The 13,272-nt window shown below is 37.0% G+C and overlaps 3 protein-coding genes across 4 annotated transcripts; 2 read left to right on the plus strand and 1 right to left on the minus strand.

The window, feature by feature from the left end:
* Positions 1-581: 581 nt before the first annotated feature.
* Positions 582-2,643, plus strand: mrpl51 (mitochondrial ribosomal protein L51). The gene is made up of 4 exons (XM_053495116.1): positions 582-732; positions 881-969; positions 2,171-2,278; positions 2,416-2,643. Exons 2-4 carry the CDS (start codon positions 885-887, stop codon positions 2,610-2,612), a joined length of 390 nt encoding a protein of 129 aa, XP_053351091.1. The 5' UTR covers positions 582-732; positions 881-884; the 3' UTR covers positions 2,613-2,643.
* Positions 2,644-2,711: 68 nt separating this feature from the next.
* tfpt (TCF3 (E2A) fusion partner) lies at positions 2,712-4,977 on the minus strand. Of its 2 annotated transcripts, none has more exons than XM_053495096.1 (6): positions 4,946-4,977; positions 3,844-4,056; positions 3,675-3,745; positions 3,443-3,512; positions 3,226-3,363; positions 2,712-3,132 (listed from the first exon to the last, which is right to left on the minus strand). In XM_053495096.1, exons 2-6 carry the CDS (start codon positions 4,054-4,056, stop codon positions 3,058-3,060), a joined length of 567 nt encoding a protein of 188 aa, XP_053351071.1. In that variant the 5' UTR covers positions 4,946-4,977; the 3' UTR covers positions 2,712-3,057. The 2 variants fall into 2 exon arrangements, with proteins under 2 accessions (XP_053351071.1, XP_053351070.1); XM_053495095.1 differs by lacking the exon at positions 4,946-4,977 and adding an exon at positions 4,848-4,931 and having other exon boundaries at positions 2,713-3,132.
* Positions 4,978-5,485: 508 nt separating this feature from the next.
* Positions 5,486-7,719, plus strand: ndufa3 (NADH:ubiquinone oxidoreductase subunit A3). Its single transcript, XM_053495049.1, has 4 exons — positions 5,486-5,551; positions 5,825-5,896; positions 7,302-7,379; positions 7,517-7,719. Exons 1-4 carry the CDS (start codon positions 5,542-5,544, stop codon positions 7,606-7,608), a joined length of 252 nt encoding a protein of 83 aa, XP_053351024.1. The 5' UTR covers positions 5,486-5,541; the 3' UTR covers positions 7,609-7,719.
* The last annotated feature ends 5,553 nt before the right edge of the window (positions 7,720-13,272 follow it).

Raw genomic sequence — 13,272 nt, forward strand, 5'->3', positions numbered from 1 at the left:
TAATGAAACTGGCTCTCATGAAGGCCGTCCCAGGAGGGCGAGACCAAAACCTACCTCTGCCTCAGACCAGAAGTTCATTTAGAGTTATCAGCCTGAAAAATGACCAATTAACAGCACCTCAGATTAGAGGCGTTATGAAGTCTTTACAGAGCAGAAGTAGCAGAAACATCTCACCATTAACTGTTCAAAGGAGATTAATGCATTTTTTGGACGCCTTCAGCATTCCTTTACAATGTAGAAAGAAATAAAAATCAGGAACCATCATGGAGTTAGAAAGTGTTTTAAAACTTTTTTAGAAAAAAATTTATATATTTTTTCCCTGAAACACATTGTTGTAGTTAATGTTATCAATGTTAAAACTTTATCAATACATTGTCGCAACTCTTTTATACATTACCTCATCATGAAATAATAATAATTATACACAAATAATAATTTGTGTAATAATAAAATGTGTATTATAGCAAACATTTACACTGTTAATAAAAAGTGACTATAGTGTGAAAAACTTCATAGCGGTTGAATCGTTTAAACTGGTCTCGCGCGATGACTTTTAATTTGAAATTCAACGGTCGCCGTGGTGTTTCCTTCACGCGCTGCGCACGCTAATGCTGTGTTAGCTCGGTGAGCGAATACACGGTGTGTGTATGTGTGTTTACTGGCGTTAAACTCGGTGATGTGTGTGTGAGTTTCCGCAGTGTTCAGTCACGTTCGGTGGCTTCTGGCTGAGAGGTACGACTGTGTATTCGGTTAACATTAACTTAAAACTCTCTCTCACACACACACACGGCTGTGAGGCTCAAGGTTAAAGCGCACGAGCCCTGACTACAGCCGTGTTTACCCGCTGTGAGGAGAATTTAAGTGTGTGTGTGTGTTTCAGGATCATGTCTGTGTTGGGGAGGTTATTAAACACCGGAGTGTCCCTGTGGAGAAGCTCCATGCAGCTCTGCACCTCACACCTGCACACAGGTAACTGTCCCTGCTTCAGGGGAAACTTCACTCATACACTCACACAGTCCACCACACTGCGTCATAGACTCATTTACATATCAAAGACTTTCATTAAAAATCAATCATTATAAGATCATACTTAATCCAGCTGTTTTTGGTTCTCTGTCTCCCTGTCGTTCTGTCTGCATCCATCTATTCATCTATCTATCTATCTATCTATCTATCTGCCTGTATTTCTATCTTTGTCTGTCTATCTCTCTGTATTTCTATCCATCTATATGCCTGACTGTATTTCTGTACGTCTGTCTGTATCTATATCTATCTGTATGTCTGTCTCTCTATTTCTATTTATCCATCTTTCTGTCTCCCTGTCTTTATCTGTATATCTATTTACAGTCTGTTTTCATCTGTACCTTTTTCTCCATTATTTAAAATAAACCCATCTTGACCATTTAGAATTGAGAGTTCAGCAGCGCTGTGGTGTACGCATCATAACAGGGACACAAATGTGTGTGTTTGTGTTTGTGTAAGAGAAAGAGAGAGCTCTCTTATCTCTGCTGTTATTTTTCCAAGGCTGTGCTCAGACTCCAGGCAAATTCTGCAAATCTTTTCACTAATCTGATCTTTAGAACCGAGTGTCCACACCCTACTGTGAAAGTGATCAGATCTGGCTCTGTTCAGACTGGTAGCCCAAATCTGACACAGTGGTGACATTCCTGCATTGGTTGCTAAGCCTAGCATGAAGTGTGATATTTCCCCGTATATCGCCCTGTCTCTACACACTCCCTGCCGCTTTGTCTGCACTGATGCGTCCCCACAAAGTGCTATCAGACATTTAGTCTCATCCTCTGTGCAGGGACTACTGTTCTTCATTTCCATAGTGTGGTCAAGCCAGTCGCACTTGGTTAATTTAGCCACATGGAAAAATTCAAGAGTTCAGCTTTTACATTCTCAGAAGTAATAGCGCCCAAAGCAGAAAAAAAATTCTTACAGCATCACAACTCTACAAAATCTCTTTACAAAAAAAGATTTTATTTCCATCTGCGTTTATTCCATCATCTCCTTGCTCATTTTTTAACAAGTTTTTTTTTTACCTTGGGTTCTTGTCCCATACCGTGTGTTCATATCATGGACTTGAAAGTTCACATCTCATAGTTTAATTTCCTCTTTGTGTCCAGTAAACCAGATTTGTGTGTGTGTGTGTGTGTGTGTGTGTTAGGAGCATGTTTACGTGTGCGGATGCACGCCATCCCGACCCTGAAGCAGGTGGACCGGTGGACAGAGAAGAGGAGCATGTTTGGTGTCTATGACAACATCGGCATTCTGGGTGAGCAGGCTCTGTACACACCTTCCGTTAGCATAGTAACAATTTCTAAGCAAAATGCTTGTTTCAGTCTGTTGTCTTACCTGGCTTTAATCACCATGGCAACTGTCTCACATTCCGATTGAATTTGATCCCTTCAGGTGATTTTAAAGCCCACCCTAAAGAGTTGATTAAGGGGCCCGTGTGGCTGCGTGGTTTCCGTGGTAACGAGTACCAGCGGCTGACACGCAAGAAGAGGCTGGTGGGAGATCGCATGATGACAGAGGATAAACTGCAGCTGGAGAAGAGACTGCGCTTCCTGTACCGTCGTTTTAACCGCTATGGCAAACACAGATAGACCTACTCTCTCTCTCTAAATGTGTGTGTGTGTGTGTTTTCCAATTAAATTAAATAAAACTTTGAAACCAACCCCACATTCTGACCTGTTTATTTTATTAATTTCTTTATTTATCCAGAACATCATAACAAACAATATTAACATCTGTTTATCATTAATAATACAAAAATAAAAAAATATGACTCGGATAAAAACAGTTCACTATAATACAATCATAATTAGCAACATTCGCTCTTAAAACAATAAATAATTTTGACACTTAAAAATGGCAACCGAAACACATGAAGCGTAGAGCTGCCTGTTTAACATAATTGTTTAATTAATACAAATTAAATGTGAACTATGTTTTAATCAAAATTGTTTTTTACGCATAGATCTGCTTAGAAATGCCCGGCCACGCCCCCAACAAATCCTGTTTTTGACACACATTTTAGCAGGCCAGAGCTCAGTGCGAGAGGGAATTTGGGCTCGGGAACGCCGTAAACGCTGTCTCAGACATCACACACAGCTCAGACTCCGCCTACAACGCAAAGAGAAGACAACACTTAATACTTTTTTTAAAATTATTATGTTTTATTTTATAGCTGGGAGAAGCTGAAGTGCTTCGTCTCACCTGAGCGTCTCTATCTTTCTCCTTGGGAACCCGGTGCCGCTTTTTCTTTGGTCCGCATGCGGGTTGGTTGGTGGTGGAGGGGGAGGAGCCTCCGTCATCTACTCCAGGGGTGCCGTCTAAATTTGCTCCGCCCTCATCCTGTTAAAAACACCTATGAGTACGAGTGTAGTGTATGTGAGGATTAATAGTCTTCTAAGTGTTTAAGCACGTGTTTTACCTCTAGCGGTATCGTTATCTCTGCATTCCTGTAATCATCTCCGTACGTGTCCAGGGTCTTCATGAGGAACCTAACACACACACAGTCTTTTTAATTTTACGTTACAGTAATAATCTTTAATTCTAATAACACTTTTTTTAATAATATAATCAATCATATATTTCAGGACTTCTCTGTAAAGATTGTCACCAGCATCCTGCTTTTTGAACACGTAAATTGTAACACGGCTTGCCTTCTTTCTTTTTTCAGTCTGCGTGTGAGTCTTTGGACACGGTGAAGGCGAGCCAGCATCCTTTCATTCACCTGAGAGAGCCAAAAATATATATATTTTTAAAAAAACACACCCTTATATAGACACATTGTTTTACCACAAAGCAAACAAACAAAAAATCTTTACGCACTTGTTCCAGCTCCTTGACCCTTTTGCTCAGAGCCTGATATTTCCTCTTGTCCAGTTCCCTCGTGTCCTTCTCTATGTCCTGAGGAATTCCTCCGCTCTCCAGGATCTCGGTGGCTCCTGCAGCTAGCTCAACGCCCGCAGCCTCCAGTTCGGTCTCCAGGATGTGACCGCCGAAGAGAGGAGGCAAAGCCAGGCCTGAGAAATCCTCCATCATCTATAATACAAGAGTTACAAGGTGGTATCACAAAGGTCTCGAGACTGTAACACGCCAACAGATGGCAGCACAAGGCTGCACGCACAGTCACAGGGAGCCCTGACCTTCATAAGTCAGTGTGCCAAAAGACACTGACCTGTGTACATTTAGAGCTGTGCAGCTGATGCTATTCTGACCACATCTGCTATTTCATTATAGACAGCAAGTGTTTTTCTGGCCATGATGATTTTTTCTCTCGAAATTCTGGGCAAAACTGGGCAAATCTACCACAGAGATGTTAGATATAAATCGACAGCTTTACGGCGACCCATCCTTCATGTCGACAATCATTATCGGTGAATCAAAACTTGTTTACGCATGCTGCACTGAGACAAAAGCAGTGGAAGAGCCCATCGTCTCCACGACCGAAAAAGCTGAGGCAGGTCCACAGTGCGACCGAGTGCATCAAAATCATTACTGCATTGTGCATCAAGAATTCATCAGCAGGGGCCAGAACGTCAATAGTGAATTCTACTGCCAAGTCTTAGGGCGTCTAAGGAAGGACGTAGAGCAAAAGCAAACAAATCATCTGCATGAGAATCTCAAAACTATGTGATACAGAACATCAGCAGCAGCACAGAATACCTTACAATGCTTTAATAATCATGCATATCTTACACAACATAAACACACACACAAAAGATGTATGCACTAGTCTGAGATTTATCTCAAGGTAATTATTTTTACTTCACTTACATGTAAATAAACAAGGACACAAGCAAAGACCTAATACACAAACATGACTTACTTACTTTTTAACACAGATAGCGAGAAAAACTGCAACCTGCTTTATGTCTCATTAGCACGAAAATGTCTAACTTCTCAACTAACAATAATAAAAAAAACATACATTTACTTCATAATCGGATAATCTGTAACCGCTTTTCTACAACTGCACAGAGGGCTTCCGTCGCATTTTAATTACGTCACGGATTTACAGTCACTCCGATGCGGGTCGCGTTACTTCAATTATTTAATATTTTCACAAATAAAATATTATAATACATAAATAATATCACAAGAATTAATAACATTTTGTTACAGAAAAAATATGTCATATAATTTTCATTCAAAATGTGCAATAATAAAACAAAATAATGACGCGCAAACAAAAAGTCGCGTTTTATATACGTCACTTTTGCGGCGCGTTTGTTTGTTTATTTATTTATTTACATAAAATAAAAAATTACATAAAATTATGATTAAAAAAAATTTTTTACAAATGGAAATATTTTAAAAAGATTTTATGTTAAAAGAGCATAAATGTTCTTCATAAGTGCTTTTTAACATAGCGTCATATTTTTATATAATAACGGTCTCGTCAAAATTCGAGCACGTCGCGTGTTATATACGTCATTCTTTTCGATCCAATCAGGAGCGACAACGTCACTAGGCGGCGAACTACATTTCCCATTAGAAGCTGAAAACAGAACTACAACGTCCAACATGGCGGGTAGTAAGTATTAAAAAGGCGACCTAGGCTGCGATTATTTAATAGTGGCATGGTTATGATTTGTGTATTTGAAGTAAAATTATGTTTTTAAACAGGTTTACGCATGACGGTTAATCGTAATGTAGTGTAATTGGGTGTTTTGGAGGGAGGAGTGACCTTGGGAGGGTGACGGTGCTGTGTAGTTAGCTGTGTTTTGATAAGAGGAAGTTAATCTGTAAGTGTGTTAAGTGTGAGATATTGTGTATAAACTGTAAAACGGGATTGTTGTTGTTTCAGTCGGGAATTTCCTGAGGAACGCGTGGAATAAGGAGCCCGTGGTGACGGCAGCCTGTGGCCTCGGCATCGCCGGTCAGTACTCAGCTTAGAGACTCGTACAGCTGATTAGAGCAATCTTTATTTTATATAACCTAAACATTTTTTAATCCAAGCTGCTGATAGTGATGAGGAGAGGAAGCCTTGTTTAGGAGTTTTATAAAAAGGTTTAGTTTACGAATCTCCATTTATGAGCCGTTTTACTGACCTCTAGTGGACAAATTGTGTATAGCAACTCGACCCTAACATGGGTAGCAGGAGCTACAGTACAGTACAGTGCCTGGCAAAAGTATTCACACCCTCATTTCGTCACGTTACAACCACACACACGTAACTTATTTTATGTGATAGACCAACACATAATTGTGAAGTGGAAGGAAAATGATAAATGGTGTTCAAATTTTTTTTTTTTTTTTTTTTTACAAATATAAATCTTGAATTTTTTCTTCAGCCACCTTTACTCTGATACGCCTATCTAAAACCCTATCAGTGGAGCCAATTGCCTTTAGACGTCACCTAATTAGTAAATGGTGTGTAATTTAATCTCAGTATAAATACAGCTGTTCTGTGAAGCCCTCAGAGGTTTTTTAGAGAACATCAATAAAAAAACTTTATGCTAAAAAGCATTATAAAGCCAGAGGAACACAACCGACAGGTCAGGGATAAAGTTGTGGAGACGTTTTAAGCAGGATTAGGAATCACTCTTTCACAGCATCCCACCCTGAAACATGGTGGTGGCAGCATCATGCTGTATGGAGGCTTTTCTTCAGCAGGGACCGTGAAGCTGTTTAAAGTTGATGGGAAGATGGATGGGGCCAAATACAGGGCAATCTTAGAAGAAAACCTGTTAGAGCTTTCAAAAGACTTGAGACTGGGGTGGAGGTTCACAATGACCCTAAACGTACAGGCAGAGCTACAATGGAATGGTTTAGATCAAAAACGTGATCCTATGTTAGAGCAGAGTAGTCAAAGTCCAGAGGTAAATCCAATTGAGAATCTGTGGCAAGACTTTGTGTTGATCTGTCACATAAAATCCCAATAAAATACATTAACGTTTGTGGTTGTAACGTGACAAAATGTAGAAAGTCCAAGTGGTAAGAATACTTTTGCAAGGCGCCTTATATAGGGTATATAAAACAACAATTCAGGGTTTATGGGGTAGCTTGAGGGCATTATTGAATACCATAGGCATAGTGTAAAAAGAACCAAGAGTTTGTTGTGCGCATTCCCCCTCTTCATGTATTGTAAAGATGAGATAATATTGGTGTCATACGTGACATCGCTACCTGCTACCTATAGAGGGCGCCTGAAAGATACGTGAACATTTAATAAAAGATACTTATGTTTTTCATTGTGATTTGGCTGGAGATTCACCACTACCATTAATGTTCCTTGTTGATTATTTGTGTATATATATTTAATAATGTTGATGTTTGTGCAGCGCTGATCCTGCCTCTGGTGAGCCCGTACACCAAGTACACGGTCATGTTGAACAAAGCGACGCCGTACAACTACCCAGGTGAGTTCTGCTCTCCCTCTCCGACTGTAATCCCAAAAAGAAGTCTATACACAAAAACACAGCACCACTGACTTTCCCATGTACTGTATGTTCATTCTCTTAACTTCTTACTTCATTTATTTATTTTTCTTCCCCAGTTCCTGTGCGAGATGATGGAAACATGCCCGATGTTCCCGCTCACCCGTGTGACCCACAGGGCAGAAACCTGGACTGGCTGAAAAATATGTAAAATACAACAGCAAACAAAAACAGCCCTCAACCTGTACAGATGTCTCCCTGTCGATTGTTGTGTTTCTCTGTCAATCTGTGTCTCTCAATAAATATACTTTATTTAACACGAGCGCTCGTTTCTCCTTCATTTTATATTAACGCATGGAGAATAACACTCCTACATTTATTGGATTTTATAAAGTGTAGCTCCATGTGTTACTTAATTATTGCTGGTTTTGCACATTTTGGGTATTTTTCAATAAATTTGAGAGTTATTTATAAATGTTTCTAGATACCATAGTTATATTTAATTCAGATATTTAAGCTGCTTCTATGTTTTGGCTCTGGTTCTTATCTTAGTCAATTCAGAACATTTATTCATCATTTATTTTCTGACAATAAATCAAGGATAAGGCTTTATATGAGAAAAAGAAATGTTTAAGTTCAGCTTTTTAATCATGAACTTTGAGACATGGTCTTTGTAAGAGCGTTTGAATTATCTGTCTGATTGTTTGATGTAATTTACTCAGACTAGAGCTGTAAATCAGCAGTATCATTAGACTGTCAAATTATTTTATGCATTACAATTCAATTCATTAGCACTAGACTTTACTTTCTAATTCATTCAAATCTGTAATATTTCTTACAAATTTTGTATTATATACAACAAAAAAGTGTCTAATAAGCAACGATGGAATGCTGTGAGACTCGATTGTTGATCGTACAAATCTTGTTCAACGCGAGCTTCTGCTTGCACACTCCAGTCCAGTGGGTGGCGATATTGCACCAAGTGCTCATGAACTCAAGAAGAGGAAGAATTTTATTCATCTCACACACAGGAAAGTAAAAAGCTTGACCAGAAAATTAGATCAAAGTAAAAAAAATTATAAATCACACTAATATCAAAATGAACATTGAAATAATATGTGGATTAACTCTGCAGAAATAAACTGTTATTGTTTGTAAGTGGGTCATTGACGGATAAGACTTAAAAAAAAAAAAAAGCCTTAAAAAAGTCATCTGGGGTGACCGTAATATATCTCAGAATTCACATTTTTATGTATCATTAAGACTAGTTGAACTCATATCAGTAAATAGATAAACTGATGAAGAAAGATAAACTTTAGTGCCCTTTCATTTTATTAAAACCATTATTTCACAAGTTTATTCTATAATATCAGAGTCTCCTTCATTATCCAGTTAAAATAAATGTTTATCCCTATAAAAGGAATGGAAAATGGCTGAATTTAGAAAAAAAAGAAAAAATATACAAATAATTATACTTAAACAATTAACTCTATGTATATAATTGATGTATAGAATATAAAAACTACAAATATAGGACATATATCTATCATTTAACACATTTAGCAGTGGTCGCCCCACATGATACTCAGTCGCCCCATATTCAATTCAATTCAATTCAATTTTATTTGTATAGCGCTTATGAGCAAATGCTTTATAGTTTTGTCAATGGATGTAAAACATGTTTAAAATTATGCCAACTAGGAAAAGGGATATATTTAAGTTGATTTAAAGTGTTTTTAAACCAGTTGTCCTAACTAAAGTCAAGGCCGGACGGTCGCCCCATATGGTGTTTTGGCACTTCGGATAGCAGAAAAATGATGAAAAACTTAAAAATTTGGAGAAGTTAGAGTGGTTTAGTAGGTAAAGAAGGTATAACAAGTGGATGAGAAATTTTTATGTATTTTTTAGTTTTTTCTGCAAAATAAAATTAACCCGGACAGAAAAAGGGGGCGTCACGTCATTGACCCAAGTATTCAATTAATTGAATCAACCAACCAACAACCAACCTTGCCAAGACTGCACTCAAGTGCAGCGGTTAATTTTTATTTTTAGCAATCACAGTATTAATCTCAAACACCACCAATGTGTTTTGAATATGACATTTTTCATATCACATTAATAATAATAATAATAATAATAATAATACGTTTGAGGTTGATTGAGATTTATTCAGTTCTTTTTATTTGAATTCTTACATACACAGCATGTTAGCTGATGAACATCATGATGCCGCACACACACACACACGCACACACACACCGTAACACAAGACTGTACAAGTGGCTAATACGTTTAATAATCTTTTAGCAGTAATGAGTTTATAATCAGCGTCAATATTAAAACAAAACATATAATCAATAATATCTGTCTCTGTTTTAATTAATACTGATAAGTTTCATTTTCTGTACTAAAATAACTAAGTTCTGATAAAAAAAAGGACAAATATATATATTTCATAGTAATACTGAAGAGTAAAGTGTAGAGGAGTCTGCAATCACAGTAATTCCTTGAAAAGATACTGACTACAAAAATGTGCGCTATAATCACGAACAAAGTTTGACAGTTTTGTAGGTACAGCAGAGAGGAAATACATTTCAGAGAAAGAACATTCAGTCGTTTAGCTCATTTAAAATGATTTAGGCACAGGTTTCAGGAAAACTAAACAGTCACATTGAAGTCTGACAAAAAATGAAACAAATATTTAAAAGTCAAAAGGTTTAAGGCTTAGATAAATTTCAAATGCACACGCTATATATAATGCATGTGCCAAAAAAAAAAAAAAAAAAAACACAATTCATGAAATATTTTTACCTTATTTTCTTATATAAATTTTAATCACATTGCAAAAAAGCAGAACATTTTTGTGTGCGTGTAAAATCGCAACACAGCATAGAACTGAATACAGTATGGGCTCATGAGACATAAACATCCAAAAAACGGCTCCAATTATTTCAATTCAACTGCTCACTGCTTTAGTAAGTGAAAAGGAAATTAAAATCAAAACAATTTCAAAGAATTAAATTACTTTTACTCTACACTTTCTTTAAAATAAAATGATAAAAAAATAAAAAAAAAAGTCAGGATATGTGACGTCCAGGAAAAAGAAAAATAACAAATGGTGTTCAAGTCAAACCAGGACTTTTTGTAAATGAAGGCGTAAAAGCTATTTACACAAGCTATTTGTTGATGAGAAGCTAAAAAAACATTCAAAAGTTTTAAAGAAGCCCTTACATCTATGAATAAGCTCGGAGCTCACTGCAGTCGATCTTGTGAACATTCAGCACATGGAACGCTGAATCCTTGGAAACTGACAAAACTTACATCTGACAAGAGGTACATCTGTCTGTGTGAACTGTACACACAATCATTCACCAGCACCATTAGCGCGTTAAAGGAACTCGACTGGGAGTTTTTGCCACAACCCCCGTACAGTCCTGACCTCTCTCCAAGACATTACCACAGATTTGGGAAAAATGAAAGGAGTTCCTGGGAGTCCAGCGTTTTAGACGTGAAGCAGGCAGTCCGATCATGGCTCCGCCGTACTGAGAAAACTTTCCACCTTGATGGTATCCAAGCACTAGTGAAACACTGGGATACAGGAATTTTTACTCCCATAATAACTCTGTTGTTATTCTGCACAATTAAAAGTCCCGGTTTGACTTGAACACCCATTGTAAAAAGCATTTCATTTACACACTCAGTAGAATCACAGATTTTAGAATCATCTTTAAGAATTTCATCACACTGAATGTTCCAGCTATCGCAAAATTTCACCCGTCTCACTCACACAAGCATGTTGATTTACAGGACGTTGAGGACGTTTGGGACAATGGTTACATAAATGTATAAATAAACAGACTACAAGTAACTGTCATTGTTTGCAGCTCTCGCCAATAAAGAGAAAGGTCAAATTCTACCTCCTTTAACACGCACGCACTTTCCCAAAGCTTTCTTGATCACTTTCCGAAGTCCCCGCCAACCTGAGCACGTACTTAACATTTTCGTTACACTCATTACAACATTACGCTAAACAGCTTTACTTTTTAAAAAAGATCACGTTTTAAAGCTTAAACATTCACAAATTATCTGTGTGTAATCAATAACGCTATTATGAATTTGGCTTATTTAAGTGAACATCACACTGTTACACTTCATAAATCTTCATCAAACACATTTAACTTCATGTAAATATTACACCCCAGACATCTGCCACTTATTAGAGAATGTATTTTCCCTGTCACTGTTCAAAATGGCCTTAAAATTATGTATATATATTATGATTAAATGAAAGAAATGGAAACTAGTGTGACAGGCTGCAAAGAGCCTAAAAACGGGTTGTACCGATCTTAGCAGCGACCTCATTTCCCCTCTCATCTGTTCCAACCACTCAGCAGTTCACTTATTACCGGCCTGATCATCTGTCATCATCTGCACCGCATCCTCACTGATGCCTTATGTTAGGTGTGATTTATGCTTTAAATTCCTCTGAAACTGCTCAGGTACAGGGTAGAAAAGTCCTTCAGGAAGCCTTGAGACTTGAGTATTCCTAAAGACTACATTAAAATGCAAGAAAGTCTGCCTGTTTAAAAGCCAGGGGGTCGAGACTTTTGCACAATACTATACGCTGAACATAAATCTACATCCATTTAACCATCTTCATCTCAACAACCGCCCTTCAGCAAGAAAACATACCAATAAATCACCAATTTAACACTTTTGACTTCCTGAATCCTTGACGTACTCTACTTTTTTTCAGAATATTATTATATAGTTAATGTTTACATTCACTAAATACATCAACGGGACAAAGAAGGCCAAGACAAGTTATGTCATATAAAATCTATATAAAATAGAGGATATGTATATATCCATAATGGATCAAGGCAAAACTACAAATCTCCATGTTAGAGTTCTAGAGAGGCAACAGAGTGTGAAGCACACTACAGTCGTCTCTACTCCAGCGACAAGCAATGTTTAAGAAAACCTCATTGTATTCAGTTAGCTACTTTAGACAGTTATCTAATTCACTTAGTAATGTTTGAAAAAAGTTTGTATCCAGTTAACATTTAATGGACACTTAATGTGACTTTAGATTTCATTCCAGATGATATTGTAATGTAGCTAACAAACCTTGGAAAATGACAATATTTAACGAACATTTGAGGAAAAGTTTTTAATTGACTAGCAAACAGTTGTTATAGGCTATAGGAAATATAATCAGTGGTTATTTAAAAGAAAACTAATTTGCTAGCTTAAGCATTGTAATTCACAAGCTGATGTTTGACAGAAAATTGTAAATGGTAACGTTTCACAGAAAATTTTAATTCGCTAGCTCGTTTCTGGCAGGAAATTGTACGGCACTAGCTAATGTTTGACAGAAAACTGTAAGGCACTAGCTTATATTTAACAGAACGCTGTAAGGCACTAGTTAATGTTTGACAGAAAACTGTAAGGCACTAGCTAATGTTTGACAAAAATTATAAGGCACTAGCTCATTTCTGACTGAAAATTATAAAGCACTAGCTAATTTCTGACAGAAAATTAAAAAGCACTAGCTAATTTCTGACAGAAAATTATAAAGCACTAGCTTATTTCTGACAGAAAATTATAAAGCACTAGCTAATTTCTGACAGAAAATTAAAAAGCACTAGCGAATTTATGACAGAAAATTAAAAAGCACTAGCTTATTTCTGACAGAAAATTAAAAAGCACTAGCTAATTTCTGACAAAAAATTTAAAAAAGCACTAGCTTATTTCTGACAGAAAATTAAAAAGCACTAGCGAATTTCTGACAGAAATTAAAAAGCACTAGCGAATTTCTGACAAAAAATTGAAAAGCACTAGCGAATTTCTGACAGAAAATTATAAAGCACTA

The sequence above is a fragment of the Clarias gariepinus genome, chromosome 4, assembly GCF_024256425.1.
Source record: "Clarias gariepinus isolate MV-2021 ecotype Netherlands chromosome 4, CGAR_prim_01v2, whole genome shotgun sequence".
NCBI classification, from domain to species: domain Eukaryota; kingdom Metazoa; phylum Chordata; class Actinopteri; order Siluriformes; family Clariidae; genus Clarias; species Clarias gariepinus.

What these genes read in the sequence shown, in the direction of transcription:
- mrpl51 (XM_053495116.1), top strand. Translation starts at nt 885, where the DNA reads ATGTCTGTGTTGGGGAGGTTATTAAACACCGGAGTGTCCCTGTGGAGA. An exon ending in CACCTCACACCTGCACACAG is followed by an intron (nt 970 to 2,170) that starts GTAACTGTCCCT and finishes TGTGTGTGTTAG; the next exon opens with GAGCATGTTTACGTGTGCGG. An exon ending in TGACAACATCGGCATTCTGG is followed by an intron (nt 2,279 to 2,415) that starts GTGAGCAGGCTC and finishes TGATCCCTTCAG; the next exon opens with GTGATTTTAAAGCCCACCCT.
- tfpt (XM_053495096.1), bottom strand. Translation starts at nt 4,056, where the DNA reads ATGATGGAGGATTTCTCAGGCCTGGCTTTGCCTCCTCTCTTCGGCGGT. An exon ending in AGATAACGATACCGCTAGAG is followed by an intron (nt 3,364 to 3,442) that starts GTAAAACACGTG and finishes TGTTTTTAACAG; the next exon opens with GATGAGGGCGGAGCAAATTT. An exon ending in AGAAAGATAGAGACGCTCAG is followed by an intron (nt 3,133 to 3,225) that starts GTGAGACGAAGC and finishes TTTGCGTTGTAG; the next exon opens with GCGGAGTCTGAGCTGTGTGT.
- ndufa3 (XM_053495049.1), top strand. An exon ending in CTGTGGCCTCGGCATCGCCG is followed by an intron (nt 5,897 to 7,301) that starts GTCAGTACTCAG and finishes ATGTTTGTGCAG; the next exon opens with CGCTGATCCTGCCTCTGGTG. An exon ending in GACGCCGTACAACTACCCAG is followed by an intron (nt 7,380 to 7,516) that starts GTGAGTTCTGCT and finishes TTTCTTCCCCAG; the next exon opens with TTCCTGTGCGAGATGATGGA.